General features: G+C 38.9%; 2 protein-coding genes across 3 annotated transcripts in view; both read left to right on the forward strand.

The window, feature by feature from the left end:
* LOC127515316 (histone H2A-like) overlaps nucleotides 1-22,857 on the forward strand; it is a 123,105-nt gene that overhangs the window by 80,481 nt on the left and 19,767 nt on the right. The gene's annotated exons all lie outside the window — the stretch shown is intronic.
* On the forward strand, nucleotides 988-21,844 carry LOC127515295 (ATP-sensitive inward rectifier potassium channel 10-like). Of its 2 annotated transcripts, none has more exons than XM_051898806.1 (6): nucleotides 988-1,531; nucleotides 7,263-7,622; nucleotides 7,743-7,954; nucleotides 9,661-9,792; nucleotides 9,883-10,060; nucleotides 17,342-21,844. In XM_051898806.1, the coding sequence occupies exons 2-6, from the start codon at nucleotides 7,265-7,267 to the stop codon at nucleotides 17,743-17,745; spliced, it is 1,284 nt and encodes a 427-aa protein (XP_051754766.1). In that variant the 5' UTR covers nucleotides 988-1,531; nucleotides 7,263-7,264; the 3' UTR covers nucleotides 17,746-21,844. The 2 variants fall into 2 exon arrangements, with proteins under 2 accessions (XP_051754766.1, XP_051754765.1); XM_051898805.1 differs by lacking the exon at nucleotides 988-1,531 and adding an exon at nucleotides 3,765-3,786.

Here is a 22,857-nt window from a genome sequence, read left to right on the forward strand (position 1 = left end):
AAAACACGGAGCTTTATGTGTTATGGATAACCGTATTTAGGATACTGGTGTAGAAAAACTGTTGTTAAAAGAAAAATAAATAGAAAAATAAAATATAGAAAAATAAAAGTATAGAAAAATAAAATATAAATACACATGATCACAGGCACGCCCACTGCACCTGCTGCCACAAAGTCAAGCGCGACGTTTTTGTGAATGAAAATATTATGCTGACGCGACATTTAAAATACATTTCTATTTTACACAAACTTTGGGTTGTGAAAATAAGACCTTACAGCATTGCCACTACAACCTACTCAACTCCTGTTCTTTACTTTACATTTTTCAATAGGAAAAATAAATAAATAAATAAAATAAATATAGGCCTATACCCTATATATCTTCTTCAAGAACATTTAAAAAAAGTTATATGCTTAAATGAAATAATTCACATATAGTGTCTTTTGTATTATTATTATATATATATTTTTTACATTTTATTACAATTTTAATAGCCTACATTTTTGTTTGCCTTTTTTAGTTCTAGTCTAATAAATATTGTTACATTATAGGCAAATACAAGTTGGCTAGTACTCGAATCATAATTAGTAATTCTTTCTCTGTCCCATTCAGCGCCTCGTTTAAAAAGGTTTGCACCTGTTTTCTGCTCGAAGTTCCTATTCATGCAGACATGGATCGACTTCAAAGTCTTTGAAAGTCGCAAATTCCGCTTGTATAAAGAAATGAAGAGGAAAAAATCGCCACAGAACTAATTCAACATCCGAGGTCGTATGTATAAATAATGAATGTGTCATCCGAACAATAGCAACATACAGTTTCTTCATTTCGACATATTTAAATCAAACAGAAAAGTTTACAAAGGCTGAACAGCGGAGGAGCTCAACAAGGGCTCTATTTACAGACGGAGACACGGGGGGCGGGAGGAGGAGCGGAGGGCCACTGAATTAATGAATTAAATAGTGCTGAGAAGCTGAAAGTACGTATTTTCATCAACAATGAAAGGCAGGACTGAGACGAGAGGAGAAAGTTTTCAGATAGAGCTGCTAACAAAACTTATTGAGCAGTTCCACTTAAGACAAGACAAGAGATAGAAAGAGAGAGAGAGAGAGAGAGAGAGAGAGAGATAAAGAGGAGGGCATTACATAATAAATCGGTAACATTCGCCCGGGACCAGCACTGACTGACACTTAACTTATTATTAGGGTCGAACTGATTATATACGCTATATTTTTTTTAGCTTGACCGATTGCATAACATTTTAGGTGTATAGTATATTTTTGAAGTCGTATTAATTGTTTAAGATTTGTTTATTTGAATGATTATCATGTAGAATTATGAGACCTCCGCAGCTTGTCACTCTCCTGGCGCGGATGATGTTGACAAAGTTTTCAGGAACGCGCTTATCTTCATTCTGAACGCTTTCACAACTTTCGCCTCAAATTATCCTCTGATGTTTCCTGAAATTGGAAAACTGCAGTAAACTGTTGCCAATCACTAATAGAGAGCTCTGCGTTCAAGTCCTCAGTAAAAGGTAAGTGCTGAAGTAAAACTTTAAAATCCATGCTGAAGTCACTTGTGAGGCCTAGCGGTTGTGTGCTGAGATTGTGTTCATCTAAGAGCTTTACGAAGTTATAAGCATGCCATTTATTTGAAATATGTGAATCCAACAACAATTCTCATCCTCAAATAAGGCAAATGTAGAAGATTCTTGCAAGGTATAGACAACTCCATATGAGATAGCAGAAACAGGTGCATCTCAACAAGATGCTTTATGATTGTTCATGTAAAAACATCATTGATAATATTGGTACATTGCAAATAATAATCAGGTTGAAAATGTACAGAGAGATACTGAGTTGTTTAGCCTGCCGACTGATTGCTCAAATGTCATGTTACATGTTTAATTTGTCATTTAATTTGCTAAAATGATTTCTCTGGGCATTTTCTCTTTATATTAACAACTGTTAGTCAATATTAGAGTTCCACATTTTAATGCAAAATATGTAAACAATGTGTTTTCCTTAATTTTATTTTTATGAAACATTTGACTGAAATTGAACCTGCAAATGCTGTTTTTTGTTTGTTTGTTTGTTTGCAAGGCATTGGTTTTGGTCTTGCCGAATGCATTTGTCCGCAATGAAACAAAACTTTAGACATTTAAATATCGTGGTCTTTTATTAGAGAAGTAGATTGATTTTGTGTTTAAAGCTTCTAAGGTCAGTTTACAGTCGCAGTTCACTCAGTGAAATCTGTTTTCACGTATGAGCTGTAGAGAAATAACATTTACTGATGCAGAGATATAAAAGAGGAGGCATATCTGCCACTATCAAATAATTTCATAGACTTTGACTGAAACACAACATTGCGTGGGTCTTTTCTCTTTTTTTTTTTTTTTGTTCCTTTCAACTGATCTGATATGCTCCCCATGGCTCTTTCTGGCACACATCAGAACTGGCAACGTTTTTGGATTTCCTCTGTGGACTTTTTCCCTGCTTTTTATCCTCATTCATTTCAACCTGGTTGTTTTGGAGATTTAAACAAGTGCATTCAGACTGCATACAGAGATAACTGTGCAATAGATTAAGTAGAGGTCGTGGAAATGTTGATCTGTTAAGTGACTCGATTTGTTCGCAGAGTGATTTCCAGAACACTTTGTACCGGATCAAAGACGTCAAGTACATTTGACTGTGACTGTGAGAATTGCATTGGATCTGGTGAGGAAAGTAAAAGTTTGCACAGCCACAGAATACTGATGAGAGAGTTTTAATATCAGTCAGTTTTCAGTCTGTCCATCTCTCGATGTCATTCCTTCCTTTCTCTCTCTCTCTCTCTGTCTCACTTTCTCCCTCTCTCTCACACACACATGCAGTGTTGTATTTTTCAATGGTGGCTTTTGTCTCTTTCATCTCATCTCCAAACAAAAGGATTCTTGTGTATACAGGACAGGGAGTGAGAAAGAAAGAGATTGAGGGAGGAGAGGAAGAGTGACATAAAAAGACGAAGACAGTTTGTAAACTGTGCAGTGAAACTCTCGCCACAACATGGCTTCTTCAAGTGTGTATTTTGACGCTCTCTGTGAAGCCATGACATCGCGCATCAGTGCATATTTGAGTATAATACGAGTCAAAAGTCTGGACACACCTCCTTTTGCACTTTGTAGAACAATAATAAAGTCATAAAATAACAAATTGAAATGTGTAAATGATGACAGAATTCTTGTGTTTTTGTAAACTGTCGCTCTAAGTAGTACTGAAGGAGTTTGCATGTATTCCGGACACTTTATATTCATAGTAAAATATTCATGCGTAGGCAAAATGTACACGCATTTATGCATTTCAAGCATTTAGATCAAAAGGTCTTTGAGAGCATGAGAAACATACATTCAGTCAAGTGCGTGTCAGCACTCGTCTGCTGTATGTACTGTATTTGTGTGCACGCATGTGGGCGCGTACTAGCCGGAGTTCAAAGGTCAGCTGTGTGTACACTCTGCTTATAACACGTGTCTTGGCGAAGAACCGCCTCCTCCATCTCAGCCAGCGTTAGTATTCAGAGCACAGAGATCCAGACAGATACCTATTCATTCTCTCAGTGTGAGTCCAGAGAGAGAGAGAGGTCAGAGAGGGGAGAGCGTATCAGATCGCCCTGGTACTCATTCATTTCATTTATTTATTTTATTTGGTGCGGAAGGCAGAAGCTGAGTGAGACTAAACTACCACTTAGACATTTAAACAAGAACACCGAGAGGGAGAGCAGAGAGTGAGATTGAACATAGTGAATGAATGGAAAGTGAGTCCTTGTGTAACCTCCTTGTGTAAGATATCACCGCTGTCCGTATAGATTATTTTAGAGATTACTCTTTCATCATTACAGGAGACTGTATGGAGTTTTTAGTTATGTTTTTGTTTGAGTATTAACTTTGTATTTGCTGTTAGTCCTCAAATTCACAGATGAAGCACAAATTATTCCATTGTTTGACATCCAGTTAGAGTATAGAGCAAATGAATGTGTATATAGGAGCTCAGATCATTGATCTCATAAGCATTTAATGAACTAAATACGTTTAAATGGTTTTCACAATACACATTTTTTCAAAGCAGCATTACAGAAAATCATGATGTTAATGTTTAAGATAGCTTCATGCCTTATAGTCGCATTTAGCAGATTAGAGCTGGGCAATAATATAGTTTACATTTTGCAATGATACAAGCAATCAAGTTGATATTTGCTATATAGTATATATTGCTTTACATGAGGTTACTGTGAATCAATGCATGCAGATAAAGTTGGACATACTTTATATCCAACTTTCATATTGAGATTTCAATTGATTGCAGACTAGGAAGTGAAACACTAGAGAAGACTGGTGTCTTTTTTTCTTTTCAACTCAATGTGTTTGAATCAGCTGTTTTTTTTTTTTTTTTAATGGATGTATGAAGTTCACACAGTTGTCCTTTATCAATACTGATTGGCTTCATTTTCAGCATCAATTGTTCTGCCATTTTTAAGCATTTCAAACCTAACAAACATTTTTCCTTTTTTGTGAAATGTGCTTTAAAAGCATGTTTTTTTTTTTTTTGGTAAAATGTTGATATTTTGCTATCTAATGTAATGAAAATAAGACAGTTGATGGTTGATTAAAAGCTAATAAATAATAAAAAATGTAAAATTAAAATACATAATTTTGAAATAAAAATGGCTTCAGATGGCTTCAAAATTAAAGAGGACCTATTATGCCCTTTTACACTTACTAAAAAAGATGAAATATTTTATTTCTTACCTGCATGTCATGTGACAATTAATTGACATCAGAGAACCGTGAAGATGCAAATGTGTTGTTAAATTATTTAAATATTAATCTAAAATCTCATAAGTATTTAAAGAAGTCAAAAAGGTTTCTTGTTTTGTAGAATTGCTTAAAGGATTAGTTCACTTCAGAATTAAAATTTACTCACCCCCATGTCATCCAAGATGTTTAGCCTATGTCTTTATTTAATCAAAAAGAAATGAAGGTTATTGAGGAAAACATTCCAGGATTTTTCTCCATATAGTGGACTTCAACAGTTACCAGCAGGTTGAAGATCCAAATTGCAGTTTCAGTGCAGCTTAAAGAGCTCTACACGATCCCAGACGAGGAATAAGGGTCTTATCTAGAGAAACGATTGGTCAATTTCTAAAAAAAAATAAAAATGTATATACTTTTTAACCTTAAATGCTCATCTTGCACTAGCTCTGCAATGTGCCACGCATTACGTAATCACGTTGGAAAGGTCACGTGTGACGTAGGCAGAAGTATGGCGGTAGGGTGAAAAACTCCATCTCATTTTCTCCTCCAACTTCAAAATAGTCCGACATCATTGTTTTACCTTTTTTGTAAAGGGCATTTGACTTAGTCTTTGCACATTTGCTTTGTAGACACTGGATCGGTACTTCCACCTACGTCACGCGTGACCTTTCCAACGTGATTATGTCATGCGTGGCGCATCGCAGAGCTAGTGCAAGACGAGCATTTGTGGTTAAAAAAAAAGATATACATTTTTTTTTTTTTAGAAAATTACCAATCGTTTCACTAGATAAGACCCTTATTCCTTTGCTAGGATTGTGTAGAGCCCTTTGAAGCTGCACTGAAACTACAATTCGGACCTTCAACCCGTTGAACCCCACTGAAGTCCACTATATGGAGAAAAATCCTAGAGAAATCCTCAAAGACCTTAATTTCTTTTCGACTGAAGAAAGAAAGACATAAACATCTTGGATGACATTGGGGTGAGTAAATTATCTGGAAATTTTATTTCTGAAGTGAACTAATCCTTTAAGTGTCCAAATACTTTTGAGGTCACCGCAGATGTATTTCTAAAGAATTAGGGAAAAGAAAATGTTCGTGGTTAGTTACTCCCATGACACCAGACTGTATTGGTTCTTGAATAGTGTATGACAGTATTGTGAAGCTTTATTCCAGGGAAAATTGAGATTAACAACATATATAATGTGTGGCTTGCATACACAAAACGTTTGAGCTAAAGCCGTAGAAAAAGTGAGTGAACCGGTAACTGGAAAAACTATCCAAGCAGCATCTACCTTGAAACAAAGTTTATAAAAGTGAAAGGTTGGGAAACGTCATCCTCAGTGTAACAGAGGAATGCATGGAATATGGAAAACATTGTGGTGTTCTTTTCATCTCCTGATTCCTTCCTGCGGTTTTGTGTTTTTGGATGTTGAATAAGTCACCCTTTTCACCGCTCACCCGGGCCAACCGAGCACGACATGTGAGTTGGTCAGCGTTGACGACTAGCCTTTAAATGAGAAAGGGCAGCTGCTTCCACTGTGTGAATGAGGGGCATTTAATGTGCTTGGGCAGCTGCAGAGTTTGAATGTAGATTCAAGAAAGAGTAACGGACCACCAGGGTCGGCCCCCCAAACCCGGCCCTGTACCCCTTCCTGGCATACATAAACCTCAGGAGAGAAGGATGCGCTCACGTGTCCATGATAAAGATCGCTGAGAAACCTACTTTGCCCGTTTCAGCGCTTAAAGAAGTCGTTTTTTAAATACTGCTGAGAGTCGCTAATGTGTCCCTAATGTGGCTCTCTTTACTTGGATGATGCACGTCTTTCAGATAAAGCTCAGATAGAGATAGAGCCCTCTCTCTTCCCATGTGCCATTTCTTCTATAATGATACGAGACGACCTAGTTTTTGCAGAAGGCGATAAGGTGACAGGTTTCTCACAGGGAAGCCAAACTGCTGCTGGATCACTTATTTTGTTAAAAAGAACTACTTTTTTATGTCAGAGTAACACGATACAAGTAGTTTCTGTAACCTACTGTGGCTTGTATAAGTCCCATCTGATAACATGCAATGCTGCCCAGAAAAAATGAGAGAAAGTGTTTGTCGCAGAAAAACATGTTACTTGCATAATTGATAATTACTGTCTGTACTCTTTAGCAATATTTTATCTAGAGTTTTAGATGAAAAAAGCCTTGTCACCTGTGCTTGTTGAACACAAACAACTAAATCAATGATCAAGTTTTGGTGCAGAAATGATTTATTAATGTCTTAGAACTTAGAAGAGTTTTGAAAACCTCAGAAATACAGCAAAGATTATGGCTTCATTACCATAAATCAATATTAGCTATATGTATAAAGTTATTTTGTAGACTTTTATACTCAGACATATTTGATCTGTTATAAATAAACTATTTAGTGATTTTTAATTTACCATGATCAGTGAACATGCACACTTTAAAGTTTTTCTCTCTTCCGTCCTAGCTATGACCTCAGCCACGCCCCCTTCTTCCCGTAGCCCCTCCCCACAGAAGGTCTGCCACTCCCAGACACAGACAGACGTTCTAAAGCCACTCCTGGGCGGAGCAGGCGGGGCTTCACCAGGAAACGGACCTGCGGCATTGAGACGTCGTCGACGGGTGCTATCTAAAGATGGGCGGAGCAATGTACGCATCGAACACGTCACTGGCCGAGGGACGCTTTACCTGCGTGACCTATGGACGACCTTCTTGGACATGCAGTGGCGCTACAAGCTTTTCCTCTTTTCCGCCACCTTTGCTGGCACCTGGTTTGTTTTTGGAGTGCTGTGGTACTTGGTGGCACTTGTGCATGGAGATTTGCTAGGTGAGAATGCTCTTCAACTGTGCCTTAAATCACATGTGGAATTTAACTACATTTTATTTACATAAATATTCATATGATATTGCAACGCTGCTATTTCGGGGTCTTGTCCTTCCTCACCAGAGTTTGACCCTCCATCCAACCACACGCCGTGTGTGATGCAAGTCCAAACTCTGACGGGAGCGTTCCTTTTCTCCCTGGAATCGCAAACTACGATCGGTTACGGCTTTCGCTGCATCACTGAGGAATGTCCACTTGCTATCATCCTGCTTATTGTCCAGCTTGTCATCACAATGGTGATGGAGATCTTCATCACTGGAACCTTCCTTGCCAAGGTACAACTCTGGAAATTTGGGTAAACACACTGTATTTTAGTTGTCATTGTAAGGGGCCGTTCACACAGAACACGTTTTTCCATTCCACTGCACTACTTATACACTATTTTTCAATGAAAAACGCTCTAGACCTGCATCTCACTTTTTTAACAGCAAAAATGCGTTCTGTGTGAACTGGCCCTAAATGGTATTAATAGCGCTTCACGATCTTGGGAAAAAAAAATCAAATTGCATTTTAATTTTGTGATTTATATGTCAATATGATATAAAATAATAATAATTATTAGTAAATAAAAATATGAAACAAAATATTACGATTGTAATATTTTAATGTAAAATAAAAAGTATTTTTTATTGAAGTATTTAAATATTAAATATTAAAAAAGATATATATAATAGTAATAGTAGTAGTAGTAGTAGTAGTAATAATAATAATAATAATAATAATAATAAGTTTATAATTATTATATCCAGAGGCAGCCTTTGCAATTTGGAGGACCTTTTCAAACAAACCGTTAAAGATCCCCCCCCCCACCCCCCACCCCCCCCCACCCAAGAAAAACAAAGAAACAATATATGCAATGCGACTGCAATTACTTTATTATCTCAGTTATATTTAACACTGTTACTCTTATTTCATTCTATAAATTGACTATTAAAAATCATTCTATCTACCACTATCCACGCATTACAATCACGACCGAAAACAAAATTAACATTCAGTCAGTTTAATGACCAGGCCATGAGAAAAATCATTAAAAATTAGTGAACAGGGATTAGGTAAGTGATTTAATACAATATGAATACAAATAGGCTACATCAAGAGGAAATGTTTTACACTTAGGCTACTCCGATTTTGATGTTTAGAACTTGGATTTCCAATAACGGAGAGGTGCAAAAGCTCTGACAAGATTATCCTAATTCAGCGATCTCATAATGTCATGTTCAACTGACATCTGGGCAAGTGCGGACAGTCTTTCTTGCAGCATGGTGTACCGCAGGTTTGAAATTATCAGCTGCAGGCACAAGATATAAATATAGAAAATGTAATGAAAACTAAAACTGCCAGTAGGTGGTGGCAAATCATTGTCTTAACGAGTGAGTCATTCAATCATTCAGTCAAACGATTCCTTCAAAACACAGACTCATTCAGTTGCTTGAAGACAAGCAATGGCTCTAAACAAAAATAGACAAAGTTCTAAGTCTAAAATGAAAGTCACCTAACATTAACTTGTGATTATTGAATTATAAAATAAATTGGGTATCACATTTGCAATCGTGCTAATATTCGGGAAAACAGCACTCTATATCCTGTTATAAATATTAAAAACAAGAACTCATACAGGGACATTTTTTGCCCCATATATCTTGGAGGGCATTTTCAAGCTTTTTTGTGCTCTTTTTTTTTTTTAAGCAAGCAGATTGATGCCCCTTATGATGCGAGGCTCATTTAAAATTGAATGGGCGAAACATAGCAAAGGCCGCTACTGATTATAACTGTACTTACTTTGTATTTTTAACTCTAAAACACAGTGCATATATGTACTTAATTTAATTGCAGCCTTTGCAATTTGATAATTACACTAAGCCATTTTGTGATTTCAAGTTTTATTGCAATTAACCGTGCAGCCCTACTGGAAATAAATTCATTACTAGATCTGGAACAATATCTGATTTAAAATTCATATTTATTCTGTGATATGTAGGTAGCCCGGCCGAAAAAACGTGGTGAGACGGTGAAGTTCAGTCAGCATGCTGTGGTCTCAAATCACGAGGGTCGACCTTGTCTCATGATCCGTGTCGCTAACATGCGTAAGAGCCTCCTTCTAGGCTGCCAGGTAAACACTTCTCTGTGAAATTCTGCTGAAATAATGGTGAATCTCATATTCATCGTATTTGTACAACTCATCATATCTCTGATTTGTCAGGTGACAGGTAAGCTCCTGCAGACGTCACTGACTAAAGAGGGTGAGACGGTACGTCTGGACCAGAGGAATGTAGCCTTCCAAGTGGATACCTCCACTGACAGTCCCTTCCTCATTCTGCCCCTCACTTTCTACCACATCATAGATGACAACAGCCCACTGCGGGCCTGGGCCGCCAAAGGTATGCAAGCCTTGGAGATTTAGAGGCGTTACTGGAACAATAAAACATTATGATGTTGGAATTCCAAAATGCAGTATGAAAGCCTAACCCTAGAATCGTCCCATCTGAAAACACATTCCTTACTTTCTAGTGTAAGTTAAACTGGTATCATTGTAGCTCAACTAGGTCTTGGGTCAAGCATCTGCCAACTGTGTAAATGTAATACAGAAGAGGCATCATTTCAGCTGGTGCAACCTTAGGCGTCTTGCTTCATTGGCTCATGGACCAACAACCATCTGGTTACCAGCCTTGTGTCCTTGTTAGTGCACCCGCCTCCCATGCCGGAAACACTGCTTTAAATCCCCCTCTTCGCGATGCAAGTAGAACCCGAGGGGTTATATTGGTGCCGTGACCCGAATTGGGAGTGTGGACTGGGGGTGAGTGTAACGGAGGCCCCCTAGTAAGAGATGTGTGTGTAAATCTCACTCCCCTGGCCTCAAGAGGTGCCCTAGTGACAGATGCTAGAGACTGCAGTCTTTAGCATCCTTGTTAGCGCACCCGCATCTCATGCTGGGAATGCTGCTTAGAATCCCCCTCTTTGTAGTGCAAATAGAACCTGAGGGGTTACATTGGTGCCATGACCTGGATGGGAGTGAGGTTTAGGGGGTGAGTGTACGGAGGCCCCATAGTAAGAACTGTGCATGTAAATCTCACTCCCTTGGCCTCAAGAGGCCCCTAGCAATAGATTCTAGAGACTGCAGTCTTTAGCGTCCTTGTTAGTGCACCCGCATTGCATGCCGGAAACATCGATTCGAATCCCCCTCATCGCGGTGCGAGTAGAATCAGAGGGGTTACATTGGTGCCGTGGCCCGGATGGGAGTGAGGTTTAGGGGGGTGAGTGTAACGGAGTTATAGTAAGAGCTGTGCATGTAAACCTCACTCCCCTGGCCTTAAGAGGCGCCCTAGCGACAGACGCTAGAGATTGCGGTTACCAGCCATGAGCTTGTGTCCTTTTTAGTGCACCCGCCACCTTGCAGGAAATGCTGGTTTGAATCCTCCTCGTTGCAGTGCGAGTAGAACTGGAGGGGTTACACCAACAACTTTGTGATTCCTGTAGCTCAAAAAGTGAAGCATGGGTTTGATTAGGATAATGTGTACTGTGAATGTAATATAAGTTGCATTTGATAAAAGTGTGTGCCAAATGCATGAACGTATTTTAGTTCCTAGCACTTTGAAAAACTTGCAACTAATTTTAGCTTCTTTATTATTGTGCAGGAGTGCAGAGGTGGCATTAGCTATGATGGCAGATGAAAACTGTCAGTAGGATACACCTGAGAACAGGGACAGTGTGTTTCGGCTCCAGCAGAGTTTCTCTGAGGATAGAGTGCTGCACGAGAGAAACGTGAAACAGCAGTGTGGGGAGAGGTGTCAAAGACACCAGAGAAGCTCTGTTTCAGTGCTGAGGTCACGCTGCAGGCAGAAAGTTCAGGGAGTTCTGGCACTTTGAGCACACGATGGTGCACTGTTTCCACTGACGCTTCACACCATAGCGTGGCTGGCCAAAGTGGCTCAATTTATGTTTCCATGTTGCCTCGACTTGATTAATCATGAGAGTAAATGTGAACTAGATTTGTGCATTTACTGTTTACCTGTGCAAAACTTGCTGCCATGATTCTAGGGTGTTGCGGGTGGCTGCTAGGGCATGCTATGCAGTTGATAGGGTGCACTAGGTGGTTTCTAGGGAATTGTTAGTGGTTGCTAGGGTGTTCTGGGTTTTTGCTTGCTGGCCCAAGTCATAATGTAATGCTGTGTTCAAGTCTTGTCAGATAGATCGCATCTAGGAGCTGAACGCGAATGAACGGCACCACAATGTCATAATTGTGAGTGGGAAATGTTTTCTTTGAGCCCTGAGTTTATAAGTTGGGGGTGTGTCTGTGAGAAAACATGGTGGACTCAATGGAGATGATGGTACATTTTTTGAAATGCAATTTATTTCATTTACAATAAAGCTAAGTTGCGTGTACAAAATATGATATGTACATTGCCATCTTGTTCTGACCAAAGTGATTTGAAAGCGCCTGACATCATAATTACAACTTCCCAACTCATTAATACGAACTTCCCAGGTGGACTTGAACACACTGTAAGTCTCTTATTAGTGTAAGTTTATGGAATTTTATTTTAGCCTGTTTTATTGCCAGCCAAGTGAAAATCACAAGACAGATTGCTTAGAAAAGTAATCGCACGCCATAAATCCCTAAAGCCACACTGTGCAATATATAATAGTCCTTTACGATTGTTGCTTGACAGATCTTATTGTCTTTAATGTCAGACTACGACAGTTAAGATTAGTTAAAAGTGGATGCCCGCAAGAAGACTCGTCCGGAGTTTTACATCATCAATCCGTGACGTTTTTATTGTTGGTGAGCTACATTTACATGGCTAGGAAACAAAAACCATCTCTAGCGTTAAAGGATTAGTTCACTTTCAAATGAAAATTACCCCAAGCTTTACTCACCCTCAAGCCATCCCAGGTGTATGTGACTTTATTCTTTCTGATGAACACAATCGGAGATACATTAATAAATATCCTGACGCATCCAAACTTTATAATGGCAGTGCCATATACACCTAGGATTGCTTGAGGGTGAGTAAAGCTTGGGGTAATTTTCTTTGGAAAATGAACTAATCCTTTAAAATTGGTTGTGGCTTTTCTTGAAAAGAATAAAAAATGAAGCTGATATGTGCGGAGCAAGTGGTGGTTTGTTGTTGTCATCAGGTTCTGCACTCCTATTGGTTTTTGATTTGATGGTTGTTGTACAAGTCGCACTACAGGGCTGTTGCTCAAAAGTGCTGACACTGGCAGAATTTTAATCATAGGTAAAATTTGATTGCAATGGTCATTAATCACCTGTCAGCATGTCAAACTAGAAAGAAAAAATTAAAGATTTTGGCCTAGGATCAGTGGAATCTTTTAGGATTTGCAAAATTTGTCTCACATCGAAATCGTGGCCAAAATCGTGCAGTATGCACCTGGCTTAACTAAGTTTAAGCAATAATAATAGCACTTTAACAAGTGGAAACAACCAGCATCAGAAGTGATCAGCCAAGCAACAGCCAATGTAGCTTGTTTTTTGATGCAACTGTAATTATTTATTAAGGAACCTCCAAATTCAGTGATGATGAGACTAAATGTCTCAGGTGTTCTGATCTCCCTCCATCAAAATACAAGATGTTTGAAATTATTTTAACCATTAACTAAGTGAACGCTAATTCAGTTTTTGGAGATTTGAGGGTAAAAATCAGGAAAAAAAACAGCTTAAAGCAGCCTGGCCATTGTGGCCAAGCTGTCTAGGTTGGTCTGTTTTGATGGTTTTTAAGGGATTTTGGCATTTGTCTGCTGGTCAAACAGGAAGACCAGCTTAAACCAGTTTTTCAGCAAGTAACTCTGATGTCAGAATTGGAGTTTGGGAATTATAGAAATCCTTTGTGAGAAACACTACATAATTTTAATTTAATTATTGGAGGTTAAAAGACAGAAGCAGATTTCACGTTCTCTCTGCAGTAAACACAAAGATTTAGTGTGACTTGTAGAAAATTTAATAATGACTTAGTGGGGTGGGGGGTGTTTACAGGAACTTGGGGTTTCTATTATTGGCAGATGAGCTACATTTCTCATTCTCTCTTTCTTCCTCCCTCCCTCCATCTCATTTTCCCTCTTTTACCCCCATTCACTTTCTCTGTGGACGTAGCTTCCCTCTTTCTTTTATACATTCTCTCTCTTTGGCTGGAATGCGTGTATGAGAGCGTGCCAGAGCGTCTCATTAGAAGCACAAAGCAGCCCAGTTCCTGGTGCTGACATGCAGGTCGTGGATCCAGTTACGGTCCCAGTCTCTACCCTGTCGAGGGCCCAAGCTATCAGACCCTCCGGTCCCCATGTTTGCACTTTATTCACTGAATGTGACTCTTATCTCGCACGTCTGTGGGTTTTTCCTGTATGTGCATCTTCTTGTGTATTTGTTTAGGGTTTCTTTCTCTCTTCCTCAGTGCTTGTTATTCATTGCATTTGTAGTCTAGCCAGATCGCCCCAGTGTAATTGACTGTAGTCGGATTATACAGTATAGGGTTATACTTAATAGACCCCACTTACGCCTAATGCTACCTAATCCAAATGAAACTCTTGATGACTTCCTGTGTCATCTTGTCAAACCAGAAATTACTCTGTTTTGTATGTTGACCATAACATTTGTTAATATGAAGTAGAATTAGCTATTCAGAATGCTCCCATGGAAGCACATTTGCACATGAATGGAGCTCAAAGAAGAACTGGCATCGGTTTTAAAAACGTGTGCGAAGGCGTGTCACTGCATTACAGTATAAATCTGTAAATGCATGAGTGGCTGTGAAACGTACGTGTGTGGATGTGTGCCCACTGCCCACAGTGTGTGTGAATCTATAGTAAAACTAAATACACAGTGTGCCTCTCTGCTGAATGTGGCATTGTGTTTGTGTAAGGGGCTGAGGAGGAGAGACACGGGCCTCTGCATGCTGGAGCCCAGTGACAGCTCAGCATAAAGTCATATGAACCGCATATGCACAAATAGAAAAAAATATCTTGTGTGTTCATCACACGCTAGAACAAACCTCATTGGTTCTCGTGCGTAACACACACTTTTGAGCTCCTCTGTTTAACATACGTGATGTGCTCTATGTATGTGTCCATCATTGTTTAGATGTAAATAAAAGCTTAAATTAGATGTGTTCATCGTATAAAGTGATCTTCTAAGTTTTGCTTTCAAGTGGAGAAACAGAAACCTCTCAGGTTCCGTTAAAAATATCTGAATTTGTGTTTCGAAGATTAACCAAAGTCTTATGCCGGGTTCAGACTAGTTAGTCACTGTCAGATTATACGATTTTGACTCCTAAAATCTTGTTGTGCCTTGGACAGTCAGACTACACATTGCCACCCGACCATTCAGCGCTTGCCGTCTTTAACCGCGTGCGTGCTATCATCGAGAAGGCGGGACTATTGACTGACAGAAGGTACTGTGAGCGTAAACAAACAATGGCTAGCTGCGTGTTTTGCTCTGTTTTGTCATCAGAAAAGCCCAAAAGTGGACACATATCTGGATTGCATGGATATTTGGATTTCCTCCAAAGAGAACTGAGGTAACATATGTTTTATTCACCTTTTTTCACTCTGTCGCGGTAACTTAATCCCTAGAGGAAACATCATAAACGCTGGAGTATTGTTGCCATAGCTCCACAAACATTTCCTCCATTGTAAGTTCCACCTAGCAGGAATGATGCCATTGTCAATGCCATATTTGAAAGCATGTAGGAAGGCGCTTCTGTGCTTCTATTGGCCAGTGTCACATGTGACAGAACTCGTCGTGGCTGACCGAGAAAAAAATTAAACATGCTAGTCTTTCTGTCGCGATGTCGTGAAGCATCGCAGACGCGGCATTGGTGGTCGTCCACTATGACACACTACACGAGCTGAAACGATCGAATTTTGCGTCCTGACGCCCGTTGTCGTTTACGAATTCCCACGATGCCCTACGTCAAGCAAATCATGGCAAAATCGGGCTAAAATTGTGTAGTCTGAAAACAGGCATTATAGGTTTGGAACATCATCCCTGTTGAAAAAAACCAGCATATGCTGGTTGAAGCTGGGAAGCTGGTTTGAGTTGGTTTATGCTGGTCCATGCTGGTCATATATAACAAAATCTCACAATACCAGTTTTTTTCCAATATCGTGCAGCCCTAGCTTAAATGAGAGCAGTATATTGAGCTTTCCAACTAAAATTGTTAAAGAAATGTTCAAACAAAATGACATCTGTCATCATTTACTCACCCTCATGTAGTTCTAAATCTGTCACTTTCTTTCTTCTGTGCAACACAAAATGAGATGTTTTGAAGAATGTTCCTACTTGTACATGCAGCGAAAATATTGATATACTGAAATATATCTTAATAAATAACCAGCTTTTCATGACAAATTAGTGCAGCATCCAGAGACATGACAAAAATATCATGTTTAAAACATGTCATTTAAAATGTACTCCTATGTTTACTTATTTATTATAGTATAATAAAAGAAATGTAACTAATAGGATTTTCTTCCTTTATTCAGTATATTAAATCATATTTGAGAGGGACCTGAAAATGTACTGCAAGGAATGACCCATATATAAGTATCTCTTTTCCTCAAACACATCAAAGACACAGTCAGAGGCCACATCAGATCTGCTGTCAACATGCCTGCTAGAAAACACACTGACATCCCCTGAGGGTCTTTCCGCAGAGCTCTGCCATGATCAGCATGTGAACGACACCAAACTGATAATGAACATGTCAATGTATTTGCATTAATTAGCCAGTATGCTTATTTGATATGGAGCTTCTGTCTATGGCAACAGTTTTGAACGCTTAATGTCATGCTTACTGTCTGAATGTCATTACATTAGAAAATATCACACCTTTTGCCATCTGTTGTTTTAAACTGATATCTCTGAAATGTTTTGTGATATCCTTCTGTAAAATTAATAATACTTAATATTTGCAGTGACATTTATAAGTGTGACTTAAGTGTCCAAATACTTTTACTTGGATATATTTGAAAGTGACACATTTGTGTGCTAATATGTATTAATTCCAGAAACACACTTTGCCAAATGTTTGTGAGCATGATGAAGTGATCTTGTGTGTTTGTGGGTTATGAAACCCCATGTTTTTTGCTCCCAGAATGCAGAACTGGCTCTGGGTTAAAGGAGAGACTGTTTTTACAGATGACAGTCTCTTGCTCTGAATGTGGGATGTTGATGCAGGTGGGTGTGTGTGTGTGTGTGTGTGTGTGTGTGAGAGATTGTGAGTGTGTGTCAGTGGGTGAATGGCATGTTTACGAGTGAAAGCATTTGTATTTCTGCTGGTATGAGCCATACGTTTCCTTACTTGCCATCACATAATATGATTTTTCTGAATTGTGTATATCTGCATGTATTGCTGCTGTCTCTTTTGATGCAAAGTGTGTACGTGATGAGTCAAATTTTATTGTAAAGGGCTTGGCGAGTAACAAAAGAATAATTCATCCAGAAACTGTTAGGATCCAAAAAAAAAAAGTCCCAAAAAACTACCCTAAAACTATACAATATGACAGAGCAAGTTTGCTTATGATTTGAGAGCTGCACCACATTTTCATTCTCCATGCTGAAAGAAATTCATACAGGTTTAGAACAACATGGGATGAATTATACTGTATGCTACTGTAAGTCTGTTTAACTACATATCTTTCTTTCTAAGGTGGTGGGTGGACGGATCCGGAGCTGGCTGACTTTGAATTGCTTGTTATCATGAGCGCTACCGTAGAGCCGACCTCGGCCACCTGCCAGGTCCGCACCTCCTACCTGCCCGACGAGATCCTGTGGGGCTACGAGTTTCCTCCTGTCGTCTCCCTCTCCCCATCCGGAAAGTATGTAGCTGATTTTGCCTTTTTTGACAAGGTTGCCAAGACCAAGACCCCGCCCCTTTTTAAACAATCCCCGCCTCCCAACACACAGTCGCCGCAAGGCCATCAAGGCAATGGCAGTGGAGACCAAGGGGCGGATATGGAGAAGATGCGATTGGAGGAGAGCTACCGGGAGGAAAGGGGGCGAGACAGGGGGCGTGCCCGAGACCAGCTTAGCGTCCGCATTAGTAACGTGTAGAGAGAGAAAAACAACTTGGATGAATGACTGAGAGGGGGATCTGATGAAGATAAATTGCTTGAGTACTCGTTTGATTCAGCATTAGCCAACTTTTTTTTCGATGCCACTGAGCTTACCTGTTTTACTAGGTAGCGTGCCAGCAGAGTTGGCTAGCGCTGAAATACACTGGCATACAAGCATGAAATTGAGAAGAGAAAGAGAGCGGCTATGTTCGGAAGAGCACACTAGCATACGACTCTTGCTGTTTCTGCAGTATACAGTATGTATACTGTGCACAGCATGACATTTTTGTCTATGAACAGAACACACAGATTATCTACTATGGCAAAATGATTGGAAAAATGGCAGTAAAACACCAACAAATGTGTTTCCTTTTCACACAGATTATGATTACAGGGGCACGTTATCCATTTATAAAGGCTTATTTTTGCGCAGTTCCTTACACAATACTATGTAATGACCTGAAAACATCTTTACCATAGTACTTGATTTGTAAACTAATATATTTTGATGTTTGCATCACTTAGCTCCATATGTGTGGCTTTTCTGATGCAGTAAACTTGCTCAGTAGCTCACTTGGTACAACATTCACTTTGCGATGCGGTGAAACACGAGTCACTATAAAAGAGCTCAAAGACCTGTAGAAGCAAGCTAAAATGGCATCATTGCTTCAGCAAATGCGTTTTTTATCTCGTTTGCTTTTTCTCACACTATTGGTTAGGTTTAGGAAGGGCTGCTAACTTTTGAGTTTAGCTTGGAGTGAGAATTATGAATGGGGTTGCATGGGTGGTAGGTGATATTTGACTCATAAGCTTGCGATTAGGTTCATATCTTGATTCAGTATTGATTCATATGGCTAAATATCTGATATTAAACTGATATTAATATTAAAGGTTAAAATTAATTAATTCTTACACATTTAATATAATGACAATTTTTATAATAATGTTATAACATTTTTAATGATATAAGAGTAAAAATATAATAAATATGCAATATAGTGCACATATTTAAAAAACTCCGCAAACAGCGACATGTTTCGTTCCTGAATGAATCAGTTGAATTAAAAGATTCAATGACTCGTTCATTAGGTGTGTTCGACTTCAAGCGGTGCTGCGCAGATCGATCGGCGCGATTTGCCGCTTGTAGTCGGGGATGGAATTAAAAACGGAGCCGTCAAGTCGGACACTTTCTGCTTTCCTTAGCGATGTGCGCGTGTTGTTTGCGTACTTTATCACAGACAAAGAGTGGATTAGATGCAGTATTTGTCAAATGCACAGATGTTTTTAGATGTTTTCATGAAACAACAGAAACACTTTTTATATACTGCTTAAAACAGTGCCAAGAATAATTTCAACATAAGCCTATTTAAATACCAATAAAGTGGTATTTTTATCAGTGTTATTTTGATAAACATGACTCAATAACATTATGGTTAAATGAAGAGTTTTTACCGTTATAAAAACACGTATTTGTGAGCATTAGCGGAATTTAACTTGATGGCATACATCACAGTGACATGCCGTCATCGCTGTCACAAGTCAGACAAAATTTCTAACCGGCATGCACTGCTTCAAGTCAGACGCTGATCGGTCTGTGCAGTGCTGCATGAAGTCGAACACGCTTATTAAGACAGTGACTTGCCACTACCTACTGGCAAATATTGCATACATCAAAATAGCCTAAGAAATTGTGATTAATCCTTCATAACGTATATACGCAGGGCCACTGTCCCTCAAAATGTCCCTGCAACATACCTTCTGATGTTCATTCATGTTTATTTGGTGCTATAACTAATAATAAAGAGGAACACAAATCGGTGCACATGCCACTTGAACTGAGATGCTACAGCGATCTGTCACGCCATATTAAAGAGTTCCAAACGGTGTTTATTCTTAGAATTTTGCAATAAAATTGATAGAATTTGAAAGCTGAGACTTTGTTTCATATCAAAATGAACCTGCTTTTTCACTGCGTGAGAAATTGGATGTGTGGCGCAGGGTTGCCAGGTTTTCACAACAAAACCCGCCGAGTTGCTACTCAAAACTAGCCCAAAACTAGTCCAATCGCATTTCAGGGGGTGTGGTCTCCTTTTGGGGGGTAAAGTCTGAATTTTTTGCGGGGTGCACCTGGTAAAATTCGCATTCCAGGGGCTAAATATCATGTTATTTGGAGTTGCTTCAACCCCCGGACATGAAAAACAACCCGCGGCAATAGTGTTAAAGTAGACTTGGCAACACTGGTGTGGTGTGAGTACAGTGTCAACTGCATGAGTCTCATGCTTAATGCGCAAGAGTTGGCAGCCCTGGGTTTAGAGTAGGTGGTAGACTTGAGTTATTTATATCGCATTAATCTTTAAAGGCAACTACAAACATACATAGTCTGCTCTCTAATCGCTCTCATGGTACTTTGATGTTGTACACAGATCGGTCTGCGCAGTGCCGCTTTAAGTCAAACACACCTTATGTTTTCAGAACTGTAAGGTCAGCATAATTTTATCATTTATCAAAAGCTGCTTGTAGTGTATTCAAGCTTGGCTATATGTTTCCAGCGCTATGCTCAACCAGTTGAGGAACCTGTTTTCCTACTTTCTTTATTGGATGACGAGAAGTTATAGGCCTATTAAAAATGCAATTAAAATGGCAAAATAAAGCATATTCATTGTTTTTAGCTAATAACTTGCTGAACGCAATATGATGAGGTCATTTGACAGCAATGTAGCATACTTCTATTTGAAAATCATATCACTGCATAATGCACATAGTTTCACATGTTACTTTTAAAAATAGTATGCAGTACATAGGCACAGTATCCTGGTGTTCCATTCCGAACATAGTCAGAGACATAAATGAGAAATACTGTAAACTACTAAACTATTAGACCATGTGGAATCAAATGATGATTCAGCATAGATCTGCTGCTTTATACATGACAAAACAGCAGCAACCGCTCGTACAGTATGATGGAGCTGCTCACTGTGATGGACTAGTTCACCACCTTGTGGCCAAGAATAGCAATGCCACAGATTTGAGACCCTTTGAGAAGAAGAGCTGAACATTCTGTAAACTCTGATGGACTTTACCTGATTTTATAAACACAAGGATATTGATCTATTTTTGCAGAAGAAGTATGAATTGCGATGGACTGGAGGGTTGCATGACATAGACTGAAAAAAATCATATTTAAACCACTGTACTGTAGTTAATAATAGAGCAAAGGTACAACATTTATAGTGAATAACTTGTGCGTGTCTTATTGAGAGACTGCGTTGGAATCCGTCTGTGTGATTTTTATCTTTTGTCTAACAGTGCCAGTTATAGAGCTATTTTGGGTAAAGATCTAGTTTTTTTTTCTCCCTATAGTTGATCTTTTGTCACTGGAATAAATGCAATGATGTTTGTTAACAATACTAAAAGCACTTTAACTCGAGGAGGAGGGTTTATTTTTGATATTTTCTTTTGGTCCAACTTAACTGTACCATGGTCTGTTTTATATGTGAAGAGAATAAAGAAGAGTGAAAGAATGTATTTTGAATTATAGTAATTGATATAGTCAAAGTGCCTATGAATTATGAATCTTTAATAATAATAATAACAATAATAATAATAAAATCACTGCTACTATTAGTTAGTGTTTTGTTTTTGTTAGTAATTTGATCAAACCCATGACCTTAAGTATTGAACTTTCACACATAATATCTCCTGCACTTTTTATGTTACACGCATGAATGATTCCTCAAATCATGCAGATTATTGAGGTGAAGTCTATTCGTTTTATGAAATTAGTTTTATAAGTGATGAGATATATGATTTTAACCCTATATGTGATATAAACCATTTAGCAATGCCCTGTTAACCACTTATAACTTATTATTATTGTTATTATTATTATTATTATCAGATGGCTTATGTTGTTGAAAAACAATGACTTTGGTTCATCTTTAGCACATTTTGCCTGTCTTAAACTGTGGCTGTAAGGAAACATCTGTTTCATGAATTTCCTTTTATGTTTAGTCATTTTCAGAACTGGATTTTCATCACTTTCATAACTGCTAATGATCTTAAATGACTGTTTTTAATAAATGAGAAGTTTTGAAGCAGTCGCACTGTGAGTTTATCAGTGTGTTCAATGGACAGTGTTAAATCAGTTTTGTAACACCTGTGCTATTGTGAGGTGAGATAAAATCACCCGCTGTGTATTCCCTAAAATTCCCAGCATCATGAAAATGAAAGATTAAAGTGTGAAGCAGATGCGTCTGCGGTGAAGTCACTTAACAGCTTTGTTTTTTTTAGAATAACTGTGAACAATCACATTTACTCAGTATTTATTGATGTTTTTACTGTCCTGTCAGTGCTTCTTGAATTATGTGTGTTGTTTATGGAATACAAGACCAGTTTAAAGAGTTATGGGACATAGATACATAGACATAGACGGATGGACGGACAGATGAATGGATGGACGGATGAATAGACGGATAGATGGACAGATAGATGGATTGATTGGATTGACGGATGGATGGATGGATAGACAGATGAATGGATGGATGGATGGAAGGATTAATGGATGGATAAATGGATAGATGGATGGATTGATGGATGGACGAATGGTTGGACGATAGATAGATGGACGGACGGACAGATGGATGGATAAATAGACTGACGGATGGACGGATGGATGGACGGATGGATAGACAGACGAATGGATGGATGAATGGATAGACGGATGGATAGATGGATGGACAGACGGATGGACAGACGGATGGATGGATGGATAGAGGGGTGGATAGATGGATGGACAGACGGATGGACGGACGGATGGATGGATGGACGGATGGATGGATGGAAGGATAGATAAATGGATAGATGGATGGATAGGTAGATGGACTGATGGATGGACGAATGGTTTGACGAAAGATAGTTGAACGGACGGACGGATGGATGGATAAATAGATAGATGGACAGATGGACAGATGGATGGACTAATGAATGGATGGATGGACGGGTGGATAGATGGATGGACGGGTGGATAGACAAACAGACAGACAGATGGATGGACGGATGGATGAATGGATGGAGGGATTGGATGGATGGACGGGTGGATAGACAGACGGAT

This window comes from Ctenopharyngodon idella, chromosome 7, assembly GCF_019924925.1.
Source record: "Ctenopharyngodon idella isolate HZGC_01 chromosome 7, HZGC01, whole genome shotgun sequence".
In the NCBI taxonomy this organism is placed as follows: Eukaryota; Metazoa; Chordata; class Actinopteri; order Cypriniformes; family Xenocyprididae; genus Ctenopharyngodon; species Ctenopharyngodon idella.

Excerpts from the sequence above, each read along its gene's own strand:
- LOC127515295 (XM_051898805.1), top strand. Across the intron at positions 7,623-7,742 it reads TGTGCATGGAGATTTGCTAG|AGTTTGACCCTCCATCCAAC; the intron begins GTGAGAATGCTC and ends CTTCCTCACCAG. Across the intron at positions 10,061-17,341 it reads GCGGGCCTGGGCCGCCAAAG|GTGGTGGGTGGACGGATCCG; the intron begins GTATGCAAGCCT and ends TTTCTTTCTAAG.